At 32.4% G+C, this 13,626-nt stretch overlaps 1 protein-coding gene across 1 annotated transcript; it reads right to left on the bottom strand.

Annotated features, from left to right (window-relative positions):
• Window positions 1–93: 93 nt before the first annotated feature.
• On the bottom strand, window positions 94–11,874 carry LOC123710965 (membrane alanyl aminopeptidase-like). The gene is made up of 16 exons (XM_045663308.1): window positions 11,740–11,874; window positions 10,771–11,005; window positions 9,669–9,952; window positions 9,140–9,295; window positions 8,613–8,930; window positions 7,783–7,966; window positions 7,416–7,654; window positions 6,963–7,146; window positions 6,271–6,457; window positions 5,631–5,728; window positions 5,007–5,186; window positions 4,486–4,670; window positions 2,240–2,407; window positions 1,556–1,696; window positions 778–853; window positions 94–333 (listed from the first exon to the last, which is right to left on the bottom strand). Exons 2-16 carry the CDS (start codon window positions 11,002–11,004, stop codon window positions 133–135), a joined length of 2,835 nt encoding a protein of 944 aa, XP_045519264.1. The 5' UTR covers window position 11,005; window positions 11,740–11,874; the 3' UTR covers window positions 94–132.
• Between the last annotated feature and the right edge of the window lie 1,752 nt (window positions 11,875–13,626).

A 13,626-nucleotide genomic window follows, 5' to 3' on the forward strand; every position in this document is an offset into this window, starting at 1 on the left:
AAGATTTAACTAAATCTGCGATTATCGGTAATAAAACACATTAATATATTTTCATTAAAATAATTAATAAATCAAAAATTCTGATTATGCCTTTAAACTGTTTTTATTTTTAAATAAATATTTTTATGTAATTTATTTTAATAATAATAAAGCTGTTAATAAAAATAACATTGATGTCGGAGCAACAATAATAGCTGATCCTCTAGCGGCTCTGAGGATCGAAGAAGCCTTCTGCGTTCCCCAATCCATGCTACTTCTAGCAGAAGCTATCGCGCTCAATCCTGTTGAAGCACCTGGAATCGTTGCCTGATTGGCTCGCAACCAAGACTCCATCTAAAAAAAATGATTTTCCAATAAGAGCAGTTGAAACATAATATTAGTTTATGAACGTTCACAGAAAATAATATTATTAGTTCAAATTCTTTACAAATTTTTTATAGAATTTAAAATAACGCTGACTGGAACAATAGTTTGTTCCTTATAACACTGGATAAAAATAATAAATTTATTTTCAATGTTATTATCTATCTAAAATCTATAATGTTATAAATAATATTTTAATAATATCAGCATTGGCCCTGAAAAATTATGTTTTACAAGTCTTGGAAAGAAATTTGCGAGTCTTGGGGTTTAATGAGTCGAGTTTTACTCAGATAATTTTTGTTTCTGAAAATGCAAACTGTGTGTTATAAAAAAAGCTATACATAACACGCACTTCGGTTTTATTGATTGTATTAATAACGTGCTATCTTCAAGATAACGTAATACTATACTTACATCGTTAAGACCTGCTTCATCTAGATAACTCGCCAGATTACTAAGTACATTATTAAACCAGGCCGGCAGAACAACCCTGGAAATGAAATATACTCCATAAAACTAAATTTCCTTATAGGCAAAACTATTACTTCCCGTTATCAGCATTCATCGTCTACTGACACAATTAATCATTTACTTTTAAAATAACTACGGCAAACGTTTTTTTCCATATAAATGAATTGAAATACATATAATTTTGGTAGTATTATTATAAAATCAAATCTAATCCAAATACGTTTATTCAGTTTAGATGCGTATGCTTATAAATGTCAAAAACGTTTACAAAGTTCGTGAAAGAGTAAGACTACGCCATTCGTTCGCAAAACTACCTGAAGGCTTTTTTCGGAGGAGAACGGACAAGAAACTCAGCATGTTTCACCCACCCCACATTAAAATTTCAAAGGAAAATGTCTTAAACCACATCATCATTGAAGTTACGTAAGTAAAAAATATACGTTCTTTGATTTACCACAGAATTATTTATCGCTATATAAAATGGCGACTTGTGGTAAAGAGGTGAAAAATAACGGCTATGAGCGAGAATACATCGCCTCACAGCTGCAGGAGCAAACCTCAAGGCGCAGCGAGAGGAAAAGAGGACACGCGCTGAGGCGGAGATACTCGACATATGAAATCCTAAAAAGTTGCAACAATATACCAAATAAGACAAAAGTCGTACTTGTTGAGATATTTCGTTTTTGCACGTAACACAAATTAAATCAAATATTAAACTTACTTTTTTCTAAACTCTTCCACTCTTGGTTTCAAAAACTCTAGAGCCGTTCTCGCGTTTGCTCTATTGCCCATATAGAGGAATGACAGAGCATTCAAACTGTCTTGTGCCTTCACGTTTGAGCTGAGAACCATCTGCAGATACCTTTGAATATTTTGTCCAATTACATAGACTGTAAGGTTCGTATGGCAATGGAAAATACATTTTTTTTCACATAATTAAAATTCTAATGATTATAGCATGACAGATATATTTTTCTAATCTCTAGGACTCTGTCTCTAGGACCTACTAAACATTGCCTTAGAGCGTCGTTTGACAATTAATTAGTCTCATTTAATTAATGAATTAAAAAAATATATGTCCCCGAAATGCATTTATTTTTTCATTTACTCCAGTGTTATTTTAATTGTAAAATCTATTTTGAAATTGGACCAGTAGATTTTGACTTTAATTGAAAAAAAACACTCGTATACACAAAATCCGGAAGCAAAAATAACATAGTATTTTTAAATTATTTCACAAGAGTTTTATATTATTGTGTAATCTAAATTTTTATTTCACAATCATATAAAATATTGTGAAATAATTAAAAAAATAAAATTTTTCATTGTGTGCCTTTCAAATATTTGTTATCTCCGCAGCAATTATTATATTACGTGTAGATTTTATTCTTCGCGTAATACGTACTCTTGCGCAGCCTGACTATCAGTTGTACAACCAAGAGCTCTCAGCATGGCTGTCTCATCCGCCTGGTTGTTTGAATTAAGCCGTCTCTGGTACATGAACTGCCAATCACTGTAGTTGCCATTGAGGAGACCTTGGCAGAAGACGTGTCTTCTAATATTAGGATTCACTCTGAAAATATGTTATTAATCATGTATTTTTAATAATAAAAAAACAGTGAAATAATCAAAGAACGAAAATGTGCTAACGGGGAAATGGCAAACTAATCCGCTGTTTTTGGTCCTTAACAAAAATTTCTAGTATTTTTATTTTAACTTGAATATATTTTAATTGTATTTTTTTGTAACATTGATCTTAACTTATACATTTTATTTAAAAGAGTTAGTACCATATACAGATTTAGTATTATGCATGATGTGGTAAACTTTAATAAATAAACAATGGTAAAATGTATATATTCGTAAGACATATACACCGAATCAAGTTGGTTTTATCGTGCCTCCTGATTAATAAAATTACACTACATAAAATAATAATAACCACCACAAATAATAATAATAACACGAATGTATAACATTTTTATATCTCCCGAAATCCTTTTACATCAGCCTCCAAAACGCAATTAATTATACAGCACGATTAACACGCAAACCTACATACCTGTGCTCATTTGGCATAGGTCGGTGTGCAACAGTGTACTGGGATCATAAATGGATCCTAATCTAAAGTAACCACTCACTAAACACAATTATAATGTACTTTATTCATAGTAACATGCAGTAAAAGGTATTTTTACCATAAACCAGTATGTGTGGAGTAACAGAAAGTATTCTTTATATTTTGAGTAGTGTATGTACTATATACTATAACATATAGCATAGCATATGTCAGTATAATGGTTTAAGCGTGAGACTCTTAATATTAAGGTCTGAATTCCGCTTGCAGGTAAGTGTAGTTTCTATGTGCACATTTTGCACTAGCTCGTACGGAGCAAGTAAATATCCACCATTCAAATTAACGACTTGTGTCAAGCACAAAACACGTTAAACACAACAGGGTTACAACGCCACTCAATATTAATATATAGAGGATATTGAATAAATTGTCCTATTTGAAAATAGGAAAAATCCTTGAAATATTTCTAGTAAGTAGGATTGCGTGAGAACACACAATTTTTGATAAGTGGTAATCAAGTAAAAGGAATAAAGACATTAAAGGAAATAGGCCACGCCTATCAGGATGTTATTTATATAAATATTCATTAACGATAATCGCATAATGTCTTATAGACGTTTGTATCAACAATGAAGTATCGTAGAGTTCTTGTTTAACCTTGCACTTGCTTGAATGATTAAATGACTGTCAAACTGAGGCTGATAAAATAAAATAAATACGTATAAAATTAATGATGACAACGAATTTCTATTTAATGTTATTCGAGTACTAGCAATAAAGTAAAATGTAGACTTAACGTGTTATTAAGATATCAGACTTTACGCGAATATATTCATAAAAACTTCACGATTCAAAAATTAACTTCTGTTTTTGTCGATGATGATATATGAAAAATTCAATTCATATGACCAAGTTTATAAAAACAAAATCGATGGCGCTACAACCTTTTTAGGTCTGGCGATACAGATTTATGTATCTGTTTCGTGATCATTTGTTTATCTAATAGGCAAGATCAACCTTATGCGCCTGACACACGCCGTCGACTTTTTGGGTCTAAAGCAAGCCGGTTTTCTCAGGATGTTTTCCTTCCTTCCTTTCCTTCACCTTTCGAGCATATGTTAAATAAATAATATGAAAGTCCATTGGTCCAAATCGGGGCTTCAACCTACGACCTCAGGGATGAGAGTCGCATGCTGAAGCCACTTGGATAATACTGTTCTAGGTTTTATGGAAACGACAAATTCTGTCTTATTATATTTCCTACGCAGTGATTCTTTTAAGTACACATTCCTGATAGGCCGGTAACGTACTCGCGAGCCTTCTGGCATTGTGAGTGTCCATGGGCGGGAGTATCACTTAACATCAGGTGTGCCTCCTGCCCGTTTGCCTTCTATTACATAAAATAAAGATAGATATTTATTTAATTTGTTACAAAAAGCATTAGCGACTTGGTAGGCAAGTAAGCATGCCGTTTTCCTTCATCGTAAAACCCAGTGATAAATGTAAGTGAAAAAAGGGCATAGCCATGACTCGTACGATCTTCAACACAACTTGAAATATATATGTTCACTTACTTGTTATTGTTATTTTTAAAAGCATTGAACTTCAACACAGCGTTGTTGATGCAGCCGTTATGGCCGATGCTACAAGCAAACTGAAGGACGAAGAAGCGATTCAATGTCCTTGTCAAAGGCTCTCCTATTTCAACATCGTACCCTAAATCCGCTATGACATTTCGCAAGAATTCTTGCAGTATAATCTGTAAGTAAATCACAAAACACATTTGTTTTACAAAATGGAGACTTCAGAATGTTGGAATTTTTTTTAATCTAGATAAATCCTGATAGTTCTTCGACAGTAGCAGTTTAGAGATGACTGTTGATTATGAGTTTTAGCTCCGAAACAAATGATTTAATTCTAAAAAAATTATTTAAGTAGATTTATTTAATTCTAAAAATAATACACAAATATGAAAAACCACACCAACTATGGTTGAAATGTTTATCAGTAGGTTTTAAGATAATCGCGTCCATTGCCACGCGGTCGGGGTGGTTTATTAAAAAATTGTAAGTGGAGATAGTATAGAAATACTAACATCGAACTCCTGTAATGTGCTTGGCATATGCAAGAATCGGTTTCTAATCCAGGAGAATCCAGTTATCGCTGGATACCAAGAGTAATAGCTGGTATCTTTCTTTAGAAAATCTAGTACTCGGAAACCTAGATTAAAAGATATTTTTTCCGATCTCATCAAAGCAAACACGTCATCGACAATCTGAAAAAGGGCAATTCAATGCAATTCTTATTATCATATCAGTTAATTAGTGACATAAAATCAGTTTAATTTAGATAATAATATATGCACAAACACATATGACACCTCAAATTAGTCATCAACTTATATGGCAATTACAACCGAAAATGTTTTTTTAATTAAAAAATATTCTCACAGTTTTCGGTGTTGCGCATATAACCAATGCAAGTTATCATATTAAATCGTTAGTGTTTATGCAGTAATATATTAATTACACCTCATTTTTATATTTGTCAAGAAACTCTTGAAAAATATTCTCTTACACATCATTTTAATAATCTGATTGTTTCATGATCAGCAACCCCAGATAGTTTCACTATACGGCCCGGAAACGCGTTAGTATTATGATATAAATATGGCCGTATGTACATGATGATGAAATATATTTTAATATATCATAATAACCTGAGCTCGATTTAAATGATGTATCTGCGTGTGATTCTTTTGAAGAGCGTCAGCAATCATTTCCCATGTGTGTGTGTCGTAATTTACTCTATATATTCCTAAAAAAATAATTACACAAATTTCAATAATTTTGCGTTCCGACATTGCAACTAATTATACATTTCCTATAATTATAGGTAAGGAGGAGTTGCTTTCAATCGTCCACAATTAATAACTTGATAAATAAGTCAAACGCCTTGAACGAGTCAATTTACTGTCCGTACAATATTAGATTATTCTTTATGTATAAGTAATATTTGCTCGTACGCAAGCGGCAGCAATCGTGTGTTATTGTAAAATCGACCCTTAGACCCAAAATCACGTCATGCATAAACGAGTAGCTACAATTCCTTTTATTAGATTTGAAATTCTAGCTGTTGTTTAGTGTTGCTTGTGGTATGGAAAAATGTCTTGCACAATTTATTTTGTTAATTCTTTTTGTAATCGAAGTACAAAGCCGACGGAGGTTCACGTGTCATTTTTTTACATTATGATACGTCCCAGGATATTATTTAGAATATGATTTAATTCAAACTAAACATCACTAAGTAGACATTAAATTCATGAGTACCGTTCTGGTATATTTAATTTTCTAACATACCTTTTTGCTGTAGATTAAATATCACCCAATTATGTCCAGGTGTATTTTGAATTTCGTATTCCTCGCCTTGCATGACATGTGTGATAGTAAGCGTCTCAAAGTTCGGATTATGTCCTGATGTGTATGTAAGTGGGATAGGCCAGATTTGCTTAGTTTGCTGGGCTGAAGGGCTGATGAAGAAACGTTCCTAAAATAATTAATAATTAACATTTGTAAAAATTATATTCAAATGATGTTATAAAACGTATTTAGCTAATAAGTTCAGACATATTTGTAGATTTATTTACTGATCCAACATTTTGCCTGCCTCACAATAAGCATGATCAAAATTTGACTGAGATTCTGATGTCAAATAAAATGGTATAGGATTTAAAGTAACAGAAAAAACGTTTCCATTTCTAACTTCAGGTTTTTTATATTCGCTAAAGTGTAGGTTCTCACTTCTTGTTTAAAATATTTAAAATTGGTTAAGTCCAACTAAGGGCTAGGCTGCATTTTTTCCAGTTCTTGTTTAAAATTATCTCAACTCATCGTTTTAAAGTTGGATATTATTTAAAATGTTTGTAAAATTGTTATAATTTCAGCTGGTTCAAGAACTTAAATTAGTACTTAACTTAAGTTAACTAAAAAAAATCTAGTGAAGAACTTGCATGGGAGCGTCTCTAAATTAAAGTAAACTAAACAAATAATACCTGTGAAATTTTAATAAGGCCGGATGCCATATTGACATTAACATTGATAACGGGGTATCCGCGTTCTTCTACCCAGTATCGGAAAAAGTCAGCGATGTTCACAGTACTTGAAAGAGTTTGGTCTTCTGCGACGGCTCTGGCGAAGTTTGAGTAGAGATCTACGGGATACGCATGTTCATAGGATCTAAACAATAAAAAATATTATTATTATCTTTCAAGAGAGAAACTGAAGAGAGCGCTATGAAAATTCTCAACGTTTGAGTTCTCAACTCGTTGTGAGTTCAATTTGCGGGTACTTAAGCTTCGGGATTTCCCAGTTTACCCGCAAATGTATTTAATGCATAAATATTTGAAAATAGTGATTTGGTATTGTATGGACTCATTTTCCGCACTTAGACTCACTCAAAATAGTGATTATTTTTAAATTTAAAAAAATAGTTAAAAAATCCTCACTTCTCTACTAAAAAATAATTCAAGGCCTTTTTAAATGTACTTTCTCCCATCAAATGCTTCAACATAACTAGTAGTGCAGCTCCTTTTGTGTAACTGATTCCACTAAAATGTCCAGTAACTTGTGTCGGTGTGTTAACTGCGTGCTCCAATGCCCTGGTATTTACAGAGGAGTCCGATGATAGTGCACTTTGCAATGATAATATATTGAATTGGTCAGCTATCTCCAATGATGGGTCTACCTTCAATTAAACATTTCAATATTAAATTATGTGCAATCAAAAATCGTATAAAATCACACGTAGAAAACTGTGGCAAAGACTGGTAAAGCGGCAATTTGTTTTTAGGCGATTTAAAAAAATATACTTACCTCATGCATAGCAAAATATTCAAAGTAACTGGCAAATCCTTCGTTTATCCAGACATTGTCCCACCATCTACAGGTTATTAAATTGCCAAACCACTTATGAGCAAGCTCGTGAGCAGTTATAGTTCCAATGTACATTTTGTCTAACGCGTTTGTTTCACCTTCCTCGTATAAAAGTCTTACTTCTCTGTAATCAATGTACAATAGTATTACAACGTTTACGTACGTACATAACATTTGAATTGCTCACGAAGCTTAACAACTGTCACAGCTTGAGATTTGGCAGAGCTACGTAAAAACATGAGTAACAACATTTGTAAAATGTGTAAGCTAAGATTGTAAGAAAATATAATGAATTTCAATATTTTAATATAATATAAAAAATACTACAAAAACTTGCATAAGTTTTTGAAAAAAATATGATTCTACATCATTCGACATCAGATTGAACTTATTAAAATAAAAAATCTATGGCGCTACGACCTTTTTAGGTCTGGGACTCAGATTTCTGTATCTATCATGATCATTTGTTAATTGAATAGGCAAGAAGGTGATCAGCCTTCTGTGCCTGACGCACAACTTTTTGGGTCTAAGGCAAGCCGGTTTCCTTACGATGTTTTCCTTCATATTTGAATATTAAATGCGCACATAGAAACAAAATCCATTCGTGCACAGCCGGGGATCGAACCTAAGACCTCAGGGTTGAAAGCCTCAGCCTTTAAAAAAGTAATTTAGGCATTAAATCAGTTACTTTTGTTAAAATAAATAACATAACATAGACATATATGTGTTTGTGCATCACGTAACACGGTCTTGGGACTTTTCGTATGTACCTGTATGAAACCAATCCCCAGTTCTCAGTCGCTCCAGAAGCCCAATCTGGGACAGCGATTTGGTCGTTTTTAAGATTAGCATCCATAGAATAATATTCGATTCCCAAATAGTCTGAAAACCATTGCGTAAGTGGAGGTCCCACTTCTAAAGCATAGGCTCCTTGACCTGCTGCGTTTGGCCTTGCGAGGATGCGGTAAGGTCTTGTATTGTTATTGTTATCTGCTATGACGGTAAACTCTTCACTGATATGAAAAGTGACTAAATATGCAGACATTCTAGGCGTTGGTTGAAATATTTCTTTCACACGGTTGCCATTTCTGAAAACCGTAATACGTAATATAAATATTAAATTAGTGAATCTAAACACTTTTTTAATCCATTAACTTGTCCTTATTCAACTAGATGATGAATGATAATTTCTTACGTTAAAGCTAAACATACTGACACCCCAAAGATTATTTTCTAATGCTATTGATGTTTTTTAACATAAATATTATAAAATTGTCATATATATATATATACATACACTTCCTGGCGCAGAAGAGGCATGTTTGCATACGTTTGCGTAAAATTTATAGGTCTGTTAATGATAATGTTGAAAATTGATTTAAATCCAGGTTCATCGAAGCTAGGGAAAGCCTGTCTTGAGTTTGTTGGCTGCAAATGACTTGCGGCGTAATAGCTGAAAAATTTAGTTTGTTAATAATTAATAAAAATATTTTATACCGTTAAAAATGTTACGCACTTTAGTGAGACTACAAGACAAATACTGAATTATCAACTACCTTAGTCTATATTGCAAAGGGACTAGAAGTGTAAATTATGCTACTACATGAATATATGATATTTTAATTTGAATAAGAAATAAATACTATTCTATTAAACATCTTCATTTGGATCAATAAAATAGAAACAGTAAATCCAACTTAGAAAAGCCCATATTTCAAAGAAACAATTTTTATTTACGACCGCTTCGAGTTATTGATACATCATTTACATCTCCGATGTATCGATGATATATATTAATGATAATTAACTCTATGATATAAACTCACTGTGTTTTTCCGTCGCTTCCAATGTAACTTCCTCTAAAAACTCCACGTGAGAGTGGTGTCTCGTTTATGTTACCTAAGTAACGTATAGCAATCCGATAGGTCTCATTTATATTTAATGTTAATCCTTCTTGAAGATTAAGCTTTAGGAAATGATATTGCCGTTCTCTCACAAAGGGGTTTGAGGGCTCCAAGGGAACGACTGACCCAGCATTATCGAAAACGGTAACTCCGCGTATTTCTCTAACGTTTTCGTGTAGCACTAAAGTTGAAGTACTCGTAAGTGCCTTAAATTTCAAAAGAATAAATTAATTTACCTTATAATAATAATATATCGTTTATTTGCAAAGAAAGTGGTATATTCAGATTGATTAATTATAAAAAAAAACACCGCAACATCAGCCATATAAATAAGTAGGCATGCAAATGTCATTATAATAAGTAACTATAATTGCTGTCAAAACTTATGGTCTAAAAGTAAAAACGCCTTGACTTTAAAAACATACTAGTCCTAAAATTATTATTATTGCTTTGAAAATGTCAATATCTTATAATCTACTAATGAGGTAGTCTTGTTTATGACCAAGCTGGTCAGCTGTTCTTCGCCTCTCACACCATTCGTTTCACCATTCATCAGGTGAATGTTCCTTTCGTTATACTTTTTTTTCATTTTTTATTTGATGTATTTTATAAGTCGTATACCTAATTGAAAGAAAACATTTTTTTAACCGGATTAAAGCTATTTGTATTATTATAAACTTATAATTATCAATCCGGGAAAATAGAGGACACCGTGAGTCATTTCTGCAAAAACCCGTCAACATTTAGTCGATACCACATCCGAAATAAATACAGATAAAATTTGAATTTAAAATTATGTAAAATAATTTTAAGTTTATAACAATACAAATAGTTTTAACCCGGTTAAAAAATTGTTTTCTATCAATGTGTAAAAGCTATGTTAACCAAAGATAATACTACATACATCTAATGATTAAGTCGGCTTCGTCATACTTTCATAGGTTCGTCATAGGTTGATTTTTATCAAAAATTCATACTTTTCCCCAAGCAGTTGAATCATCATCATAGATCGTCATTTACTCACTTTTACAATGATTTCCACATAACCATTAAATGTGAAAGCTTCATTATTTCCTTCGTCTTCAAAGTAAGGAGTTATTTCTACATTGAAACTAACTGGATCCAAATCCTCCGGGAGTCTATAAGCTTCTTCACTTGCAGAACTAGAGAATGCAGCAGATTCCACATCGAAGGGAAAATCACTTTTTACTACTGCTAAGATAGCTGGTATTAAAACCAGCTGTGGAAAGTTAATCATGCTGAAACATAGTATTATACAGTATTAGTATCAAAAGAGTGGTCCATACTTTTAAACTAAAAATTTACCAAAGAAATTTGGGTGGGTCTGATTGGGTATAGAACGGAATTTCAGGACAAATACACTATAAAGATATATATATATGAATCAATAAATATATATATATATATATTTATTGATTCATATTTTAATTTCTGGTACTGAATTTTGAGACTTGCAAGAGAACAGTGGTAATATATGCAATACAGTAATCTATTTTCTTAACAAAATTATAGTTTTAGTTTGAGGAAAATCCTATGGAAAAAAGTGTGTTCGAGCCCCGATGCAAAATAGTTTTTCTTTGAGAAAAATTTTCTCTTTGAGATTTTTTCTAACTTTTGTATATCTATATAAAATATTAAGCTGTTCTAATATCACATGTCGTATTTGATATTCAGGGGCTTCCTATACCATCAAACATCGTAGTAACCAATTCATAACTTGTCTTGATTTTTTGTATGAAATGGATAGGTGACCTACGTAGAGATCACGTGAATCAATCTAGTAGGCGGTAGCGTATGACGTTTGTCAGGCAGGTCACAGTTAACGTATCATTAAGAATATGGGCGGAAATTCATCCAGGTCACTGTTATCCGGGCTTAAACTCTGGCTGCAGCCGAAACAATAGTCATCGCGGTTCTAAGAACTGAAGGTATTATTATTAATTTGAATTAATCTTTAATCAAAATAACTTACCTAAATTTTGTCTGCTCTGTTGCGTACAATTAAATTTATTACTTCATTATAATTTAAATCTATATACGACTCAACAGAAATAAACAACTGAATAAAGAAATTATCATTTATAAAATCTTAATGATTTTATTGGTCTTTATCAGGATTATTATGTATATGAAGTATATCTTTTATCAAGACATATTAGAACTTGATAAGACATTAACTATTCAATTTAACACAAAGTGTGTTTGATGATAGCGTTTAAGTATTATTATATTAAGAGCACGTGTCATACATATTTTATTGATCCCTGTAAAAAATAATACAGTATTATTCGATATATTTAAAACTGCCTTTTTAATGTACTATTATAGAAAAATATAAGAATCCGCTGGGTGCAATATTGGTAAATATTTAGGAGATGTTTCAAATATCAACTTCGCGGCAAAGTTCTTTCGTGAGTTATGTACTCGATTGTGAAGAAGTTGCATGGATCTGGTTAGCGCCGTCCAGGTGCTAGTTAGTTTCACACATGTATAACCTTTCTATAACATATTTTCCTAAGTACCCGATTGTCCTCCTTATAAAAATGTGATGAGAGAAAACTATATTGATAAAGCTATAATGACCTTAATTGTCCAATTAATAATGACCCGGATCGGACTCAAGGTCTCGTTTTGCAATTATCACAAATATCATTAGATAATCAGTAGATATTTAGGGCACAGTGGAGACATACGTCATTGTAATGATTGTATGGCTTCAGTAGGAATTTCACATATACTGAGAGGACTGTGCATTTTATGTCGGTATAGAGAGTTGTCGATAAATGGAGAGAGAATAAAACTTATAGCTAATCAGTCACTTGGGGTAACTTGTTGTACTTGAGTTCGTGTATGCGGTGATGTTAGGTATTTTTGACTATGTACTTGGGTGTTGTTCCCATGAGAATGTAAGTGCCTACTTCACCATGCCTCCTGCTGATGTCATGTGGAACATGGCGTGATGGTTGCAGCTCCTTACAAACGTTGTGTAATACAAAAAAAACTTGGCGATTAAAAAGAGTGGCGGAGAGTTTATTGCCAGTTCTTCTCTTCCGTTCTACGCCCTTGATTTGAGAACTGGCAGTAAATGTAAAATTAGAAGCATTTAATGTATATATCTTTTTTATTGAGGTTCAGAATTGTACATTGTGTTACCTATATGAATAAACGATTTTTGACTTTAACTTTGTCTTTGACTTCCATGATTCCTACTTATTAGTCATGCCAACAACAGTCTACATGTCAATCCCAATTTGCAAACAGAAGAATGAATTTCTTAGAAAGTTCGTATTCATGATGCCGAGTCGAGTTTATTGCGGGCTAGCTGCGCAGTTTTTACTCATTTTAGCAGCTTAAAAAATACTTTATTACTCAACTGTTGTCGTTATTAAGAGTGGGTGTAGTGTCAAAGGGTATCATTGTATGAAGGACAAGCTAAACCAACAAAAGCCAATTGATTTCGTCGCTTTAGGGACGTTACATGGAGTTTATACTGTATATAAGAGAAGTCCACATTATATGTATTAAAATTGAATATAAATTTACCTCTTAATGACGTGAATACCTTTATATTTAACGACTGATTGAAGGAATCATACGCCAGTGAAAGAAAGTTTTACAAATTGACGACACATGACACAATCGTAATTACGAATTTTTCGATAAATTAATAAAGATAAGCCAACAATTTAGTGATAAACCTACACGATTGTTGTGCTTATTCTGAATTAACGCAGTTTTAGATAAGATTGAAATATTCAAAACAATAAAAATATTATTAAAAAATCATATTTCATTTCAGATAACGAATATGTAGAGGCATTTGATTCGCATTATAATAACTTCTGCTGCAAGCAATTTA

The sequence above is a fragment of the Pieris brassicae genome, chromosome 6, assembly GCF_905147105.1.
Source record: "Pieris brassicae chromosome 6, ilPieBrab1.1, whole genome shotgun sequence".
NCBI classification, from domain to species: Eukaryota; Metazoa; Arthropoda; class Insecta; order Lepidoptera; family Pieridae; genus Pieris; species Pieris brassicae.

Excerpts from the sequence above, each read along its gene's own strand:
- LOC123710965 (XM_045663308.1), bottom strand. The coding sequence starts at position 11,004 with ATGATTAACTTTCCACAGCTGGTTTTAATACCAGCTATCTTAGCAGTA. Across the intron at positions 7,655-7,782 it reads AATATTTTGCTATGCATGAG|GTAGACCCATCATTGGAGAT; the intron begins GTAAGTATATTT and ends GTTTAATTGAAG. Across the intron at positions 5,729-6,270 it reads ATTTAATCTACAGCAAAAAG|GAATATATAGAGTAAATTAC; the intron begins GTATGTTAGAAA and ends TTATTTTTTTAG.